We start from the raw sequence: 18,360 nt of genomic DNA, 5'->3' as shown, positions 1-18,360 counted from the left end.
CCAAGTCCTTTTCTCTAATAATAATAATGATAGTAACAGATTGGAGAAGTCGCATGCAATTTTCTGCGCTATAAAGCGCGCCAGGGGCAACCAACCCTGCCAGTCCACATACATACCTACCGTGCCACATCGGATAATATAATACGATGGAAAAGTCAATGATCTTTAACTAGATGCACACAATCTACAATTTTCTGGACTTAACGATATACTTTTCATGCTCGAAAAGAACGCGAATAAAGGAGGTATGTAATAAAAAAGCGCACGCTTTTTATTCGTATGAAAAAATATATGCATATTATAAATCCCTGGGTATATTTTTGTTTAGAAAAAAATAAGCAATTTTTCACATGTCAATTTGTAAAAAAACGCACGCATACGAAAAAACATATAATAGATACAATATTTATCGATAGATAGGTTTTTTTGGGTGTGAAAAGCATCAGGAGGTAGACGAGACTTATTTGCAATTCTAATGCCTCATTTGTCGTAATATATAGTCAAAAGTAAGGTCAAATCTAGTGAGTTATGTAGCAAAATATTTCAAAGAAAAAAAATAAAAAGACAACCAAAAATTTAACAACGGTAAATTTCTATTTCGACAAACATTTGTACTTCAAATAATATAACTATGAACAAAACAATCGATACTTTATTCAGTAGCGTCAAATTAGTTTCAAGTTTCAATGTACAACAGCAGATAAAATAATTGATACGACAAATTCTCGATTTCATTCAGAGAACGGTATCGGTTACATTAAATGTGTCAATGAACTGATATTATCATAATTTTTACAAATATAGATACATAATACGGGCACGGCACGTACGCTTGTGATAATCATATCAATATAAAACCAGTTGTGATATTTCAAATTAGCAACATCGATATGCATCAACGGTTAGCGCTTTATAAATATTCATAATTTTAAACCTTTAATAAATTGGCTAATGAGTTTCTAATCGGATTATAGAAAAAAGTATAGAAATAATATGCAAATTGGGATATTTACGCGCGAAACATTTTCACGTTTCATATTTAAGGTGAACGCGTCTATAATTTATCGTCGGACAAAATACACGAATAACAATAAATATAATTCCGGCGCAAATGACACATCTGAGAAAAATGTATGTAATTTTTTCGAAACTGAAAAAAGAAAAAAAGAAAACTAGAGCACATAGCTCAGCTTCGAGTTCGTTACCAACGCAGCCTACTCGCCACCCTCCAACGGCTTTCTTCATGACATGTTTTCCATCAGCTTTGATTTATGGTGTGATTTTTTTCTGTATTTGAAAATGTTTGATTTTTCAACGGCCTCTAAGCTTTTTTCACACTGACGTAAAAAATCAATAACAAATTCGAAAATAAACAGTCACACGTGTATAAGGTGAACAAGTAGAAAGCACTGCTTTGATGTACATACATGCTTACTTTTATTGTTGTATCTATGTATTATTTATCATTGATCGACACCATTTCAATATTAAAAAAGCTTACACTTTTTATTCAAAAGCAAGACTTCATTAAAATATAAACATTTCTACTCGTTTTTCATTTTGATAAAGCCAAAAATAAAAATATAAGTATAAAAAGAAATCGACGACATTGAAATATCGGCATAGAATCTTTTAGACATCTCGAAAAAGAAATTCAATGCCAACGAGAATATTTTATTATAACACATGTGCATCTTAAAATAAAAAAAAGAGAAAGCATCGATGCTACTAGGTTTTGACAAATAAGTGCCTACATTTAAATTCAAAATTTCAAGTTCTATCATCATTTACGGAATTTCTGCAAATGGTTCCTAGGGGATATCACGTTGCAAACTTTGACCGTTACATATATTTAACCGATTATCCTACCACAGTTTGCCCCATAGATAACTAGGTATGTGTTTTATAATTAAAAATAATGCAGATTTTATCAGATAGTGTGAAAAAGATAATTATAGGCGTTTAAACAATTAAAATCTGACAAAACGAGCGGAAAGTCACACATATAAAGCTACAGGCTAGTGGCATATGGTTAGCTGTCATCGTTTTTAAAAATTTCGGATTCTTAAACGTATTTATTACGATTATATTTCACCATCGAACTAGCGGAAGCTATTTAAATCTCTATTGGCGGCCAAACCTCGAAAAATGGCAACATTTTAAAGCGATCGGAAGAATGTTATTAAACATTGTCTGACCGATTAGCCAAATATACCTGATATAATAAAAAAAATTAAAAAGTTTACATCGTATTGATAAGAATTTCAGCAACCGATACCAAGTTTCAGTTTGATAGGACTAAGGGTGTTCAAAAAATCCTCAAAATACACAAAAACACAATTTTTTTCTAGATCATGCAAACGTGATCAGTGATCGATTCCGAGTTCGAACCAGTCAAAATCTCGAGTTCGAATTTTCGCATGATCACAAAACTTCATATATTGTTACCATGTACATAAATAGGTAGATAAATTAAAAAAAAAATAAACAGAAAAACCTGCATACGAGGTATATTTTTCAGCAACAAAAACAGAATATTACTGATAAACATTATATGGTTGATTCTATCAAACAAAATTTTAAATGTCAAAGGCCCTGTTTACATCTAGATCTTTATCATTATATGTATGTAAGTATCGTTACAAATAGTGACACAAGTACATATTTGAGATTTGTATCTAGTATCAACATATGTACGTACATGTTACACACCCCGAGACTGAAGTGTTCCTATCAAATCCTTTCAAGATTTGATTCGATACATATTTTAAACAAAAGAATAACGCATTAAGTTGATTCAAAAAATATTGTCACTGTTCATTTGTTTTCCTATACAAAAACACAACGGTCGACGAATTATTGCACAAAATTTATTTAGCGAAATGACACAACTCGCGCCATTGCGCGCTTTCAAACCGGGATGGATGCAGATTCGAAACATAAACGACGATATAGGAGGACGATAAAAAGGCGGTTTATGGCATTAGGAAAACCGGACATATTGAATGGGGAAACGACGTACACCTGGCGCTGCATACCGGTTATTCGGTACGTTACACATTCCGCGGGACAAACACTAAACAGAAAGCGCACACGGAACACAATTCAAATAAGTAACGAGATAGAAAATGCACAATATGAATAAACAACACCCGATGTAAACAATATAAATATATATGAAACGATAGGTTATGGTCGCAACGGTTGACATTAAACGAAAACGATAAATAAAAGAACACACCTGAGGCGCGATGTATTCCGCAGATCACAGACGAGTGAGATGACAGCGTGGGACGTCGATCGCGAATGTGACATATGCGGTGTTCGGTGTTCGGTGTTCGGTGTTCGTTCGGCGTGGTTGCGGCTCGCTCGACTATTTTGACGTTTGGCGTGTCGGGGCGCGGCGGGGCGGGGCGGGGGGAGGGGAGGAGAGGGCGCAGCGCCCGGGGCTCACCTGTGGTCCGGAGAGGTGCGGGCGAGGGGGGCGCAGGCGAGGGGCGGAGCGGGCAAGGCCGGGCAGGGGGCGGCGGCGTGCGATAACGAAGGGTCGGGAGCGGCGCCGCCCCTGCGCTGCAGCGGCAGCGGCGGCCGCTCGACGGCGTACGGCGAGGGCACACTCGAGCCGAGCCGCGCCACTTTCAAACCGGCCGCCCGCAGCGGCATCTATTATTCAAAGAGGGGACGGAACTCGCGGAACACCTGTTGACTGTCAGCGGGGCACCGAGGTCGCGCACCATGCGCAGCTCGCTGCTTTACCGACGCGCTTACACTTCTTTTGTTTTAAAACCTACCGTTTTTATTTCACGACGACAATGTGAGGATACGTTTCAGTATAAATTTTAGTAAATGCCACAGGGCCGTTGTGAAGGTTCGGTGATTACTGGTCACAAATTACTCGTCACAAAGTCACTAAAATCTCTGTAACGGAACATCTGGCAGCCGAAAAGTCCATCATACTAACGATAACTATCATAGTAACGAGAACTTGAGTGCCAAATATTTTGTATTCGCGATTTTCATGACAAAAATTGTCTTTGTGACCACCCCAATGTGACGAATAGTCCAATTACCGTTGTGAAACCCTAATTATGACCAGGTCCGACGTTAGAATTTGTATAATGTTTTGCAAAGCTGACGTAGGCGTCGGTTTTTCGGGATGTCATCCCGGGCTCCGTGATTTGAAATTATTTCGAAAAAAAAGGATCTGTTTCGAAATAATAATAAAAAAAAAAAAAAAAAAACAATCCTCCATCTTCTTTTTCCCATCAAATATCATCCTAGAATCTAGCTAGATTCTAGATAGTTGGAAATGCAATATTTATAAAACCCTTTTTCAATACACGTCACTAGGGGCGAAAACAGGGAACGTGGCGCGTGGAACGTCGACAAGTTCTTCTATATTTCTTCAAATATGGCATTCACCGTTATCGATCACTGTCAAGCAAGGATAAATACAAGGATATAATTTTACCGAAAACACTCCAGGGGGTAATTTTGGGACAGCGTGCCACGAATCTGTGCAAGGCACGCCACAATTTTTTCGCACGTTTAAAACTATACAAAAAGAACCACGTGCCACATTCATCGCTGTGTGTTTTCGCCCTAATTTTTTTCCAGACGATTAAGGTCTATTCCCCTAAAAAGAGGATTAATCGTTTTTTTTGCTAACGTAGTTTTCAAGCGGTTTTTTTTTTATTATTTTCGATTTAACTCTTAAGGTATGTTCATACCTATCCAGCACGACCCGAATCCTGCAAGTACGGACATTATTCTTTAGTACATTATATATGGACGCGCATGAATGCGTAAATGCGCATGCGCGAATGGAATATGAATACGTCCATATAATGTACTAAAGAATACTATCCGCACTTGCAGGACACCTGCAGGATACGGGTCGTGCTGGATAGGTATGAACAGACCTTTATAGGTTTTAGTGTATGATTTTCAGATAAGAATAAATCGATATACCCTTTCGTAAATTGTCTTTGAATGGTTAATTAGGCTCGTTGATTATTCCGCACAAAGCGATCTCGCACACGCCACTAAAATCTCGATCACGGAACATCTGACACCTGAAAATTCCATCAATCGAGGGCTACCCACGCTAACTGTTGTAACGTGGGAACATGAGAGTATCCACTGTCTAAACGCATTGGTAGGTGAACAATAGGTACCCCGGGTTAGGCTAACATGACTCAGTAAGTGCCCGAACAAAGAATACGCTGGAGTTCTCCCACACTTGGGCGAGTGCTTGCGTAAATAATAGACTCGCCAGGGTATACCTTTAAGTGCCTAGACAATATACACATTAACGGACCGAGGAAGCTGTGCTCTGCAACTTGCCCTTTATAAGAAGGTACACACGGTAGATCAGATTATTCTGAAGTGAGCGGTGGTTCCGTGCCGACCTTTGGGATCGGTGAATAAATGTGTGAAGTGACTTTGACCTTTCATTTGGATCCTGAACCCACCCCTACGCAACACTATCTTAAAGTGAAAACTCGAGTGCTTTTAATGTTTTAAAAAAAAAAGTGCCATGTGGCTTTACAATTTCCCAATTTACCACTATGGCCAGACAAAAATAAATAATTAATTTTTTTAATTATATATAATTATATATAATTAAAAAAAAAACAAGTAGATAAATGATCTGGTGCAATAGATCAACGTGATCCAAAAGCAAATTAAGCAGATGAGTACTTCAAGTAATGAGAGAATCAGCGAGGATGCCGGTTCTTGCCTTAATCACCTGAAACAAAGACGTGTGGGAAAATTGCGGAAGCGTGCGGGAGCCCATAACTTTCCTCAAGTAGCTTCGGATTGCTTATCTCATCTCTTAATAAGTTATAGAAATTAAATATTAATTGAATATTTCTTCAGCAAGATAAAGTTGTACTTCGAAACTATTAATTTATAATTTTTTTAAATGAAATAATAAATACAAAGTCATAAATTGTTGAATATAAAAATCTTATTTTGGATTTGGTTTTTCAATAATTACTTTAATTTTCGAACGGTTCGGTGATTATTCCGCAAAAAACGATCATGGAACCGAAAATTCCATCCATCGAGAGGTACAAAACTCGAGTGCCAGATATACCGTATTTGCGATTTTCGTGGCAATGAATGTCGTTTGCGCGATCGCAATGTGCGCAATAATCCGTTTACTAGCATAGCACATTGGATTTGGTACAAAAGGCAACTTTTACGAGCAGTATCGTACTACTAATCGTCACAAATTTTGCAATTACATCTTACAAAGACATTTTAGAAGGTTCTTCATGTTCAATCGATAATGTTGATAATTCACTAAACCTGAGTTGACTCATAGAATTTCTTTTATAGTCTTTTATTAATTTGAAAAAAAAACTGTAGTAAATCACGTTATCGAATATCATTTAAAATAAAATAACCATCCGAAAGTTTCGAACGATATCAAATACGAGAACGTGATACACAAATGAAACGAAAATATTTTATTAACCATAATTTTTTTAAATTTAAAATCGGGTTTATAGATCATCGCAAACAATTATTATTACTTTATTATAACGGAAAACTATTAAATATCGTGATGAGTACAAAATCGTGAAAATTCAACACGCAATTTGGAGTATAAATTTCTAACTAGTGCATCCATATTTACGACCTTTTTTTAAAAAATGTGTAGTATTTCTTATCCTTTTGGGCCCTTTCTAATCCTTTTAGGCCCTTTAACTTATATGCCTTAATGTACCGCATGTTCGTGCGGCATAATAGTTACGCGCCTGTGTTACAGCAAAACTTAATAAATAGTCTGGTGTGAAGCGCGAGTCCAACTCATAAATACCAAATAAAAAACCAGGCAATATTTTGCTATTGCAAAGTTTCAAACCGATAACAATAATGTAGGAATTTCAGCTGAATCGAAGTGAAGTTTAAAGTCTTTCGAAGTGAAATATAAAAGAGCCTTGTAAATAGCAAATATGCCCATATTAAAAATAAATAAGTTTAAAAAAAAATTATTAATAAAAGAAATCAATCAGTTGAAAATTCACTTTATTTATAACACTGATATTCTAAATAATACTTTTAAATTAAGATCATTAATTTTTTTGTAATTCTACATTACAATATTAGAAAGGTTACAAAATTTACATATTCAAATCGCTATTGATATTCAACAGTTTCATTATATTATGAACACACGCCGGATCAATATTCAAATTTTCCATCTGAATAAAAAAGTCCAACAGATTAATGTGTTTGGTAGAAATATTATTACTCAATATATTTTTAGGTATCTCATAAAACGTTATATATGAAACTAATTTTTGCAAATGAACATTGCAAGTGATGTCACCATTATTTTTACAATCGACCATGTAATTCAATAAAGACTTTGATAGTTGGGATTCCCATTGATCCATATATGAATTCACTCTTTGTTTCATTTTCAGACAAAATTCATTTGAAATGAGAGGCTCTCTCTTTTCATTTTCCTTATTCATTGAAAGAACTTGTAGATAGTGGGGATATTTGTAATAATTTTCTATTTGTGCGAACAGAAGTTTCATCTGCCAGATGTGATAAACATGAGGATCACTTTCCATATTTCTTAATATCTGAAAAAATATGAAACATAGGACATCAAATTTTAATTTTTTAAATAACAATTTTAGCGGATAAATTAGTACGACTAAACATACTTTTAGCAGCGTTATCCAAATAGGTAATATAGCCAGACTGTCTGTAATAACGCATTCATATGTAATCATTGCCATTTTTTGAATGAACTCTCTTTCATTTACATTATTTTTATCGCATACACATTCCTTTTGAAAGTTTGAATCAGTATTTTCAAGAAATATTTTTTTGGGTTTGTGTTCTGAATTTATGGCATTTTCAATTACCATTTTTTTAACATTTAGAAAATAGCAATTGCTGCATATTTTTGATAATTTTTTAGTTTCAACGCCTGTTTGAATATTCAAAGATGCATTTTTATCAACGAATGGATCAATAAGATAATGCCTTGTTAAATTTAAAACAGCTCGGTCATTTGAAAACGCAAATATGTTTTCAGGTTTCGCCGCCCAAACATTAGTTTTTTCTGTTGTTAGCATTTGCGCTAGTAAGCTCTGAAATCCTTGAGGATCTTCCAAGTATGATAGACAACCTGCTTTCTGTTTTATATCAACACAAGCCAAACTCTTGAGTAGATGTCTGAAATATTTTACATAAATTTTTAGAATTTTTAATAATTACATGATTAAGTAAATTTGGATAATTATAAAAACAAAACACCTAAGTTGGTCCCAATTTCTATCCCTTTTGAAAACGATCGACCAATATCGATTGTCATCTATATGCACTTCTTTCAATTTATGAAGTTCCGGTAGAAAACAAGGAGCATTCATATTTATAACTTCATCACTGTTCAGCATAATGAGCTTTACATTTGCGTAACATAAACTTCCCGAATTAATATCACGTGGAATCAAAAGTCTCGGTTCAGTTGCTAATACATAAAGGTGTCTAAATGCTTGCAGATGATACCTAAATATGTAATAAAAAAATACATTAATGAAACGTTTTGACCTGTATTAATTTTAATTAATAATATTTATGATTAAACTTTAATATTACCGATTATCATTACTATGTGTAGGGAATTTTGGGAAAAATGCGCAAATAAGGGCAGCAATACTCTCTGGAGTCGTTGACAAGGTATACCGTCCAGCACCCAAGAAAAGCAAACCCAATGCAGAATGAACGGCTAACTGTGAACCGTAAGTTAAAGAACTAGAGACAGGTCCAGCTCGTGCGCGTTGTTGTCTACAAAGGCGCATTATTTGTAAATCTCCCGTGCCTGCCATAACCTAAAAGTTCATTTAAATGCTATATTATAGAAAACAATGTTTTCAAATAATAATTTGAAATAAATAAAATTTTGTAATCATAATAACCATTGCAGCACTTATCAATACAAGATTTAAACATGTTTCTATTGTGCTCTTTCCTGCTAATTCACCAATACTTTTTGAACCAAGTCTTGTTAATTCTTTGGCATAATACATAATTGTATCGCATGCATCTTGATTTGCAGACCCAGCAAATCGAAGTCCAATTGAAAAACAAGCTCCTGCCACGATGTTACAGTAAACTTGGCTACAAGATAAATAAATATTTAATCCTCATACATGAACTAAAACAAATTGATTCAAAAGTAAAATAATAATTACTTCATAGCTTCATAATCAATATGGTCTTGAGTTGGTTTCACAAAACAATATGGTTTGACAGATGCTGGAACATAATTTTCAACCCATTCTTCAGTAGGTTCAATGGAGTCCCACAATATCAAGCCTATGAAAAAAAAAGTATTGTATTAACATTCATTTTGTAACATTATATTATAATTGCATTTTTAATGTTAAAAAAATTACCTCTAGCAATTACTCTTAACAAAAGCAAATCAGGTCTCACAAAATCTAGCAAATAGTGTGTCGATGGTGGAGCTAACCATTTTGCAACTTCTGAATTACCACTTTTTAGATAAAGCATTCCAAGAGCTAGAGTTGCACCCGGTGCGGTTACATCAACGTTAACAGTAGGACCCTCGCGTATTTGGAATGATGGAAGCTTATACTTTTCTTTTTGAGCACCTATTTAAATAAACATCATTGTAATTTACACAAAAAGCGAATATACATATATGCACTGTCCATAAATAGAGTCAGTTAATGTCACCTGTTAAGGGTCGTTTATTTCCTCCAAGCATATAATGTCTTAATGTTGGAGTTAGATAATGTGGGGCAGTTTTATGGGCACCTAAGCACACTAGTCCCAAGCCAAGACCAGCAGCTAATGAATATCCTTCACGCTCACTCGAATTTTCCATTTCAGGACCAGGAGGGCGACCTGTTAACGATTTAACTCTTAGTATTTAAAATCTCAAAAATGTATATAATACATAATCCCATAAATAGTCTAATTACCAATTTCACTCAATAATACTTGGGTGATATGTGTGTGAGCAGTACATTGATATAAAAGTCCTACGCCTAATAAAGCAGCAACTTGGATGTTTTGAGGAATATCAAGCTCAATAGACGTTGGAGGTAGCAAAGCTTCGACATGAATGCCCATCAATTTTGTTGTTGAAATATCCATAGTTCCTGTGGCAAAAATTATTAATTAACAACTTTTATATATGTACATGAAGAAAAACAAATTTTATATAACTATAATAATAAACCTCTATATGTTGCTGCAATTCCGAGTAAAAGTCCAACGCTTGTCATTTCATGGCACTTAACAAGATATTCATAAACATCCATAAAAGCCATATCTTTAAGATGTCCATTCAATCCCAGAGCCATCAAAAAACCAGCATGTTCAAACAGCATATCGACAGTTCCTTGCTAAATTTCATTCAATTGATAAAATATGTAAATAAATAAAAACAATATACAGCAAATTTCTATACAAAAATTAATACTTTAGGTTTATTGTAGACAACCCAGGCAGAGTCTATTTTAGACGTGCCCATAGGGACTAATTTCAAACCAGCGGCAACGCCATTGTGAAATAATGGCCAAGCTGAGTAATTAGGTGGCACTTCAATGTGCGATAATTCAATAGTAGCATTTCGAGGAGGAGCACGACCAGTAGCACATAATTTCGGTATTTGTAATGGCTCGGTGACGACACAAGGTGCAGATCTCAATGTTACCATTCCCCTATAGACATAAAATTTGATTACCAATATAATACATATATCAAATACAATTACTTTTTAAAGAATAATATGCTTACCTTCCAACAGGTAAAGCCATTGTTCTAGTACATAAAGCGTATAAATATCTTTCTTGCTCTTCAATAAAGTCATGATCGGAAACTTCTGGACGCTGTGTTAGTGCAATAGTTACAGGTATTGATGATTGCAAAAGATTACACATTTCGATTATTCTAAAAATAACACTTTTTAGGATGAATATACTAAAATATATTTATTAACAATGCAATGCATATTTAACTTTACCTGTGATCATTGGGAAAACGAAGTCGTAATATTTTAGTATCAATGTGTTCTAAGCCTGTGTTTCGTTCTGTGTCATTATTTGATTTCGATAGTGTAGGTAAATGTTCAGGATCAAAGTTTTTATTTTGTGAAAATGCATTATCTTTATTCATTTCATCTGAAAATGTTAAATTAAATATGAAAACCAGAATTTAAAAATTATTGATAATGAAGCAATTTTTAAATTACCTTCACTGAGATTAATATTTTGCTGACTGTTGTATTTTGATTGCAAAGCCAAATCTTCTCGCATTATAAGAGAATAAGCTTCATGAGGCCAATCTACAGGAGGGTTGGCTTTACAGTGAGATATTACATTCAGCAAAAATAAATGGATGGATGGTGGCAAATTTTGTATGTCACAAAGAGAATATCCTAAAATTCATATGAAAATTTAATAAAAGCTCGTATTATATTTATTCAAAAGATGACTTTTTATCGAATAAAAATGAACCTTTTTTGCAGAGTAATAAAATTGCTCTCTCTTGAATATTATATAAATCTGAAATTTGACAATCGTCACTTGATGAGCTATACATAGTTGAATTATCTTTAGATGAGACAATCTGAATCATTCCAGGAGTTCCATTTGTTATAAGACCTATAATCTAGAAAATTTGGTTATTTTTAAATTGAGTTATTAAAATATATAAAATAGATGTATTTACATATGTATATTCAAAATTACCTCGACGATATCTTTACTTGTAGTATTTACATTATTTATGTAAGGGTACTTAATATCATTTCTTCTTTTGAGAAGCATATATAGATGATTAAAAATATTTGGGGGCTCAGAACTAAAGTATATTGGTTGAATAATTCTTTTCGAATCGATTTCTGATATTTGTCTTTGACTCGGGTCGTAATTCAATTTGCAAATTTTCGGACAATCTTTCCAATAATGATTTATGTACGACTCTAGTCTCAAATCAATGCACAATTGATATAAAAATTGTGCTAGAGAATGCAAATCCTCAATTAACAACACATTCATTTTTAATTCTTCATATACCAAGTGTAAAGAGAATGAAATCTGTAAAATATATGGGAATAGAAGAGATCCATAGTTGAATTGTACATGTTGTGTATTGTGTACTGAGTATTCTTGACTTGTCGTATCCATTTCGGATGACGTATGTGCAAATTTCGTTAATCCTGTAAGCTTATGAACAGCAGCAGCGTTCATCTCGAATGCATTATTCGGTGGTTTGAAATCTGATAAATTATTTGATTGTTTAAGATTCAGCATGCTGGCTAAAGAACTACCAAATGAAACATGGTGTCCAGAATTGAGTAAATATTCCCAATCTTCTTGGCTGCCATCATTGGATGTTTTTTGTTTTTTTGATACTACTTCAGTATTCCCAATCTCGGGTTGTTTGGTCAGAGCTAATTTAGATATATCGTAACCCAGTAGATTTAAAATTAATGATACAAACATGGACCATTCAAGTTTTGGACATAAATCTTGAGTACCTGGAGCATTTCTAGTGCCATACCATTTAGAAATAACCTAAAATAAAATACCATTATATTATTTTAAGAGCAATATGAGTAAAATTGATTCAAAATAAATTATGAATTAAAAAAATAATACCTGCATAAAAATGTCTTTTGGTAATATTTGCTTAAGTGCTGATAAACATTTCAGAACTAGATAACTGGAAGCTAAATCTGGTAGAGTTATTCTATAATATGCTCCTCTATCGTATTCTAATGTCAAACGATTGCCAACTGGATCTCGTAATCTATGTAAACCTATGTAAAAAATAAGATTTTTTTTAAATAGTCTTTTAAATATTAGGGTTTATTTTAAATAAAATATTAAAATTTCATATTAACCTGTACTATCAAATCCCTTATCACATATACCTTGTGACCCATAGGCATATGGCACAGGTGAGAGTTGATGAAACGAAGAATCATCAAAAGTTTTATCTCGAGAAGTCATCGGCAATAGACTGCTTCTTCGTGGAAAAGGCGAATCAAACTTCTTGATTTGATTGTAAGGAGAATTTATAAGACCAGCTAATACACCTCCTACGTGCACCTTTCCAATCATACTTGTTCCAGAATATAAAATAATATTTCCAGACAAATCAATCACAGCTATCATACTCAGTAATGGTATATTTATTGCATCTTTTGCTTGTAACGATGTGACCAGTCCAACAATCAAAGGTCTACAAGGGACGTTATTCATTGAAGTGTGTGCGTTTTCAAGTCTAGCAACAATAAGGTGCTTAGTAACGCCACATATAAGATAGCACAAATAGTTTTGTCCTATGAGATCACAATGCAGGAATGCTTTAACAGCAGCTGATGCGTTATTCACTTGCGAATTTTGATTTTCAGTCCATATGTGCTCAAAGCATATATCAGGATATAGCGGTTGAACAGGTTGCAAAGGATTTACATTTAAAGCTTGCATGGAACTATTGGATGCCTGTCCGATAGAAGTGTGAGGTGTTAAGCCTAGTTTGTTAAACATGCCTGCCATTGCGTTGCTATTTTTATGTACATTAGAAGAATTGGAACCATTAGATTTCGTGAAAGGACTACTTATGCCACCAAGCCAACTTGTAGTTATATTTTTCTGAACACTCCCTGGATATCCCTTTTGTAGTGTCGAGTTAATATTAGAAATATTTTCACCCACATTCAAATGACCAGATTGGCTAAATATGCTCGTTTTGTTAACGTTTCCACATAAATTATGACATTCTTCGCTTGTCGCCTTGCGTATTTTATACAAACTATGTAAACCAGTTTTGTTGTTATAAATTAAACAAAGACTTGGTTTTTCACTCACAAATACAATTTCCATGTTTCCATCGTTGTAATACTGTACACCAAATGCAGTTTTAGTGAGCGTAGGTGCCATTTCATCCAATGGATGAGAAAGAGAAAAACATGTCGGTAATGGAACATCACAATCCGCAAAGGTAGAACCAGCTTTGTCAAAAGGATCCGGCGAAAAAATATTGGAATTCATTTTTATAGTAGATCCCAAGTTTGTTTTATTAGTGAAAGACTTTGATATGAAATCCGAGTTGTGTGTATTATTAGTTCGAAAAGCGCTATGGATATATGAGTTTTGGAATTTCGGAACTGCTTCTTTTTCCAACAATATTCCATATTTGGTGCTCCAAACACTTTTTATTTGAAATTGAAGAGCGATGATGAAATCCTCACCATTTTCTGTGAAAACTCTAAGACTTGAATTATCTATAACACAAATGCTGGGAACGGGATTAGATGATATTTCCTCAAAATTATCTTTGATCTTGATAGAAGATTTAAATTCGCCATTTAGTGCATTTAAAGCATCTAGTATTAGGCGATCATTAACAGAAGAATGGAAATTGCAAAATAAAGCGTGTTTTATAGTGGTTTCACAAGTGTAAGATTTTACTGTAATACGTGATTCAGAGTCATTAAATTTCGTTTCAGGGTTTGAAAGCAGTCCTAAAAATAGATAGTTTTTTAACATATTTATATTGAAACGAAATATGTTTTAATCCAATGTTAAATACAAGCAACTTTGTAATACCTCGAGACCAAATAGCAGTTTTTTGTTTAACATATAATTCTTCTTCGTAACAACAATCAACTTTAGAATTTGGTATATATTTATTGATTGATGGTGATAAAATTTTTTGCTCGCCCGTAATCCGTTGAAATTTTTTGCCATCTGTTGTATTAAATTTATTCTGTGGCGTACTCGTAGAGGAATCGCCATAGTCTTCTATGATAAATTTATAATACATATTATCAAATTTGATTTATAAGTAAAATTATAGTGATTCTTTTAATAAAAATGTCTTTAAATTTACCTTTAGAATTATCTTTAAATGTGGTAAGGCAGATCTCACGAACGCACCACCATTCATTTTGAGCATCGCGTTGAATGTTTCCTGGAATAGTTGCGTTATCATGATTTTCAGAAATAGCAACGTTTTTTAATTTATGAAGCAAAGAATCTGGAGCATAGAGAGAAGACGACGATTTTAAAACTGGCCCCGGGTGTCTCAATAATGATTGGCGTCCATGAGGAATAAATTCCTGCAAAAAGGAAATGAAATATTAGAAAATACTTTTCGCGATGGCAAAATCAATTTCCAAAAATGTATGAAAGACTAATTAAAAAAAATAATTTGGTTTTCTAAGATTTACTACGAACCAGAGGTTCAGTGGCAGCTATCATCGCGACAACAACCAATTAACCCTTTGACATTATGCGCAAAAGGACTGACAGCTTCAGTTCAAACGAATCGGCGGACACATGTCCAAATATGTTTTTTTACGTCCATTACAAGAAAATATAAAACTAAAAAAGATCAACCAAAGATCAAAAAATAATTACAGTCAGACCAACTCATTAATATAAATCCAATCATTCCATTACTGAAGACAATTTAAAGTTTTATAAAAGTGTTTAAAAAAATTGAGCTTCAAACTACTGCATTTGACAAAAAACTAAGGAGACGTGTTTATATAGAGAGACTGTGTTGCTAGTTGTAGAAAGAAATTTTGTGCATGTACAAGTGACGTTCCAGTGCCTATGAAAAACTCAATTGAATTTTAACGACGCTATTTATTTTATTTAATATCGAGTTGATATGATACAAGTAACCCTGACCGAGTAGCTTGGACTTTTACCTGAAACGAGGCAACAGGTGATCCGACCGTTTTTAGACGCTGACATCCGACCCGAATAAAGGTCTGTTCATACTTAACATCACTGCACGGCTTCAGCACTGCACGACTCCGTTTCAAATATGTCATTTTATTACATTTCTATTCATATCTACCTACACGTCGCGGTCACGTCACGTTTACAGCAATTTGGTCGAGTGCAAGGCAAAATCGGCTTACTTATACATTAGAGGCCATGACGATACGGCGCAATATTGCTTACGTCGTATTGTCGAGTACTTGCAATATTAATGCATACACGTGCATTCGTAGCTACGCGTCAGAATACAAGTCAGAAAAAATGTTTCGACGTTTATCGAACGAAAAATTATGTATAATCGCGCTGTTGTTGGAAGAAGAAGCTCAAGAAGGCAATAAAAAAGCACGGAGGCGTTTTGATGTGCATCCCATGTTAAAAAATAGAAAAACTGAAGGAGAGTTTTGGACACTGTATAGGAGCTTGTGGATGATGGACAAAATTTTTTTAAATATTTCCGTAAAAAATTTAAATTTTTTTAAATATTTGCTTCAAAACGATGTCGAAAGATTGAACAGCTGTCAACTGTCACTATCGATAATTGGTCCAAAACAGCAAAGCGGCAGACTCATGGCACATAATTCGCGTGTATATTTCCACGATGGCCATAAAAACGGATACGATACGTTGACGGATGTTGCTGTAAGGTATGAACAGGAAATGTCGGGTACTGCTGTAAGCCTGCCGTGGCGTAAACGTGACGGTTGGTATGAATATACCTATACAAAATGTACCAAAGAATACTTTTCGTACGGCCGGATACCTGCTGAAGTCGGTACGTGCTGACTAGGTATGAACAGACCTTAAATCAGTTCGCGCTCAACTTTAAATAACTCGTCCGAGCTACTCGATTTGGAAAACTTGTATTGTTTCAATTACTTTCGATTATCTTAAAATATTTTAAAACGTGTTAGCTACTTTCGATTTATGCACGTGAAGGGTTTGATGTTTGTGATTTCGTACGGTTCGGTGACTATTTCGAACAAAGCAATCTTGCACACATCACTAAAATCTCAATCACGGAACATCTGGAACCTTCGAGATTTAACCACGTGAACTATTACACTAACGAGAGCTTGAGTGCCAGATATACCGTATTCGCTATTTCGTGGCAACGACTGTTGTGTGCGCAATCCCAATGTGCGAAATAATCCGTTTACCATTTTCTACATAACATATTGTAGAATAATTGAGAACCAGGGATATCATTTGCACTTATTTGGATGACCCCTCCCCAGATCTGATCAGGAACATGAACGTCATTTGATAAAATACTACGAATTATAATTAAATCGATAATTCGTTTGTAAAAGTTTATGTCAGTATTAACTGCAAAAAGTATGAAATTGTCGATCAGAAGCAGTGGCATAGCGCAAACTCCAGGCGCCCCCTCGCAAAATATTTTAAGGCACCCCTTCACCCTGTCTATATACAAAAATATTATTTCCTTACAGCAAAATATCTAGGTTTGTTTTATTGTTTTAACACCAAAAAACATATAGTTATATGTATGTACATAAAATAAAATGAGATGTAAATAGTTTGAAAAAATAAGAGAGGTTTTACAAATTCCCAAATAAATTACAGAACTAGTTAAAAAAATAATGAAAAAAGCCACCCCCCCCCCCTCGGGATGTCTGCAGGTGCGGTAACTACGCCATTGGTCAAAAACTTCACAAACTAGCCAACTTTTTCCCCTTCCCTGAAAAACCCCGAAATGACGGTTCGGTGATTACTGGTCACAGATTACTCGTCAAAAAGTCACTAAAATCTCTATAACGGAACATCTGGCAGCCGAAAAGTCCATCATACTAACGATAACTATCATAGTAACGAGAAGTTGAGTACCAAATATTGTGTATTCGCGATTTTCATGACAAAAATTGTCTTTGTGACCACCCCAATGTGACGAATAGTCCAATTACCGAAATGACGTACATACATCAGGACCTAAACAACTTGCCCACTAAACAACTGCTGTTATATTTGCCTAACAAATTCCGTGTTTCGAGTCTTTCAACGAATCATAACGTGAATTAAAAATATATCGCTCGACATACCTACATACCTATCCCACGGTAAACGGATTATTGCGCAAATTGCGATCGCGCGCACTACAATCGTTGTCACAAAAATCGCGAACACGGAATATCTGGCACTCGAGTTTCCTAACTAAATATTGTGCTAACGCAGGCCTGGGAAAACTGTGGCCCGATTCAAATTTTTGTGCGGCCCGCCAAATTGTTAGTTATTAGAGGATCACTTATTTTTATATTGAAATTCTTTTTCGTGACAGTAATGAATGTATATCATATTTTGGGTTTGGTGCAAGCGCTCGACAATCACCAGACAGACTGAACGACAGATAAACTTCGATAAGTTCAGAATCTTGTCTTATTAAACTCGCCAGAAAGATCCAACTCAATTTTAATAAGTACCATTTTAATAATTGCATATTTTATTTTATTTTAAAAAAATCAATACCACAGAGACTTGACAGGTTGCCCCAAAGCGTCAATGTGATTATAATACAAATAATAAAAATCATAAAAAT

General features: G+C 34.4%; 2 protein-coding genes across 2 annotated transcripts in view; both read right to left on the bottom strand.

The window, feature by feature from the left end:
- Nucleotides 1-3,672, bottom strand: part of LOC143918466 (uncharacterized protein CG43867) — a 220,600-nt gene extending 216,928 nt beyond the window's left edge. The window contains exon 1 of the mRNA XM_077440421.1: nucleotides 3,455-3,672. The gene's annotated coding sequence lies outside the window, so the exon portion shown is untranslated. The remainder of the gene's footprint in view (nucleotides 1-3,454) is intronic.
- A 3,350-nt stretch (nucleotides 3,673-7,022) lies between these two features.
- shtd (anaphase promoting complex subunit 1) lies at nucleotides 7,023-15,372 on the bottom strand. Its single transcript, XM_077440389.1, has 21 exons — nucleotides 15,255-15,372; nucleotides 14,908-15,136; nucleotides 14,625-14,819; nucleotides 12,914-14,539; nucleotides 12,669-12,829; nucleotides 11,757-12,584; nucleotides 11,523-11,676; nucleotides 11,258-11,443; nucleotides 11,030-11,186; nucleotides 10,804-10,956; nucleotides 10,487-10,727; nucleotides 10,244-10,409; nucleotides 9,984-10,163; nucleotides 9,736-9,906; nucleotides 9,432-9,650; nucleotides 9,228-9,351; nucleotides 8,952-9,153; nucleotides 8,632-8,864; nucleotides 8,290-8,541; nucleotides 7,692-8,208; nucleotides 7,023-7,607 (listed from the first exon to the last, which is right to left on the bottom strand). The coding sequence occupies exons 1-21, from the start codon at nucleotides 15,276-15,278 to the stop codon at nucleotides 7,137-7,139; spliced, it is 6,489 nt and encodes a 2,162-aa protein (XP_077296515.1). The 5' UTR covers nucleotides 15,279-15,372; the 3' UTR covers nucleotides 7,023-7,136.
- Nucleotides 15,373-18,360: the final 2,988 nt, after the last annotated feature.

Source organism: Arctopsyche grandis, chromosome 10, assembly GCF_051622035.1.
Source record: "Arctopsyche grandis isolate Sample6627 chromosome 10, ASM5162203v2, whole genome shotgun sequence".
NCBI lineage: Eukaryota > Metazoa > Arthropoda > Insecta > Trichoptera > Hydropsychidae > Arctopsyche > Arctopsyche grandis.
Note: the sequence above shows the minus strand (reverse complement) of the source record. Positions and strands in the feature narration are given on the sequence as shown.

Bases quoted from the DNA above. Each gene is read 5' to 3' on its own strand.
- shtd (XM_077440389.1), bottom strand. From the start codon at position 15,278: ATGATAGCTGCCACTGAACCTCTG. The intron at 11,187-11,257 runs GTAATTTAAAAA...TAACATTTTCAG, and splicing joins AAATATTAATCTCAGTGAAG to ATGAAATGAATAAAGATAAT. The intron at 10,728-10,803 runs GTAAGCATATTA...TTATGTCTATAG, and splicing joins ATGGCTTTACCTGTTGGAAG to GGGAATGGTAACATTGAGAT.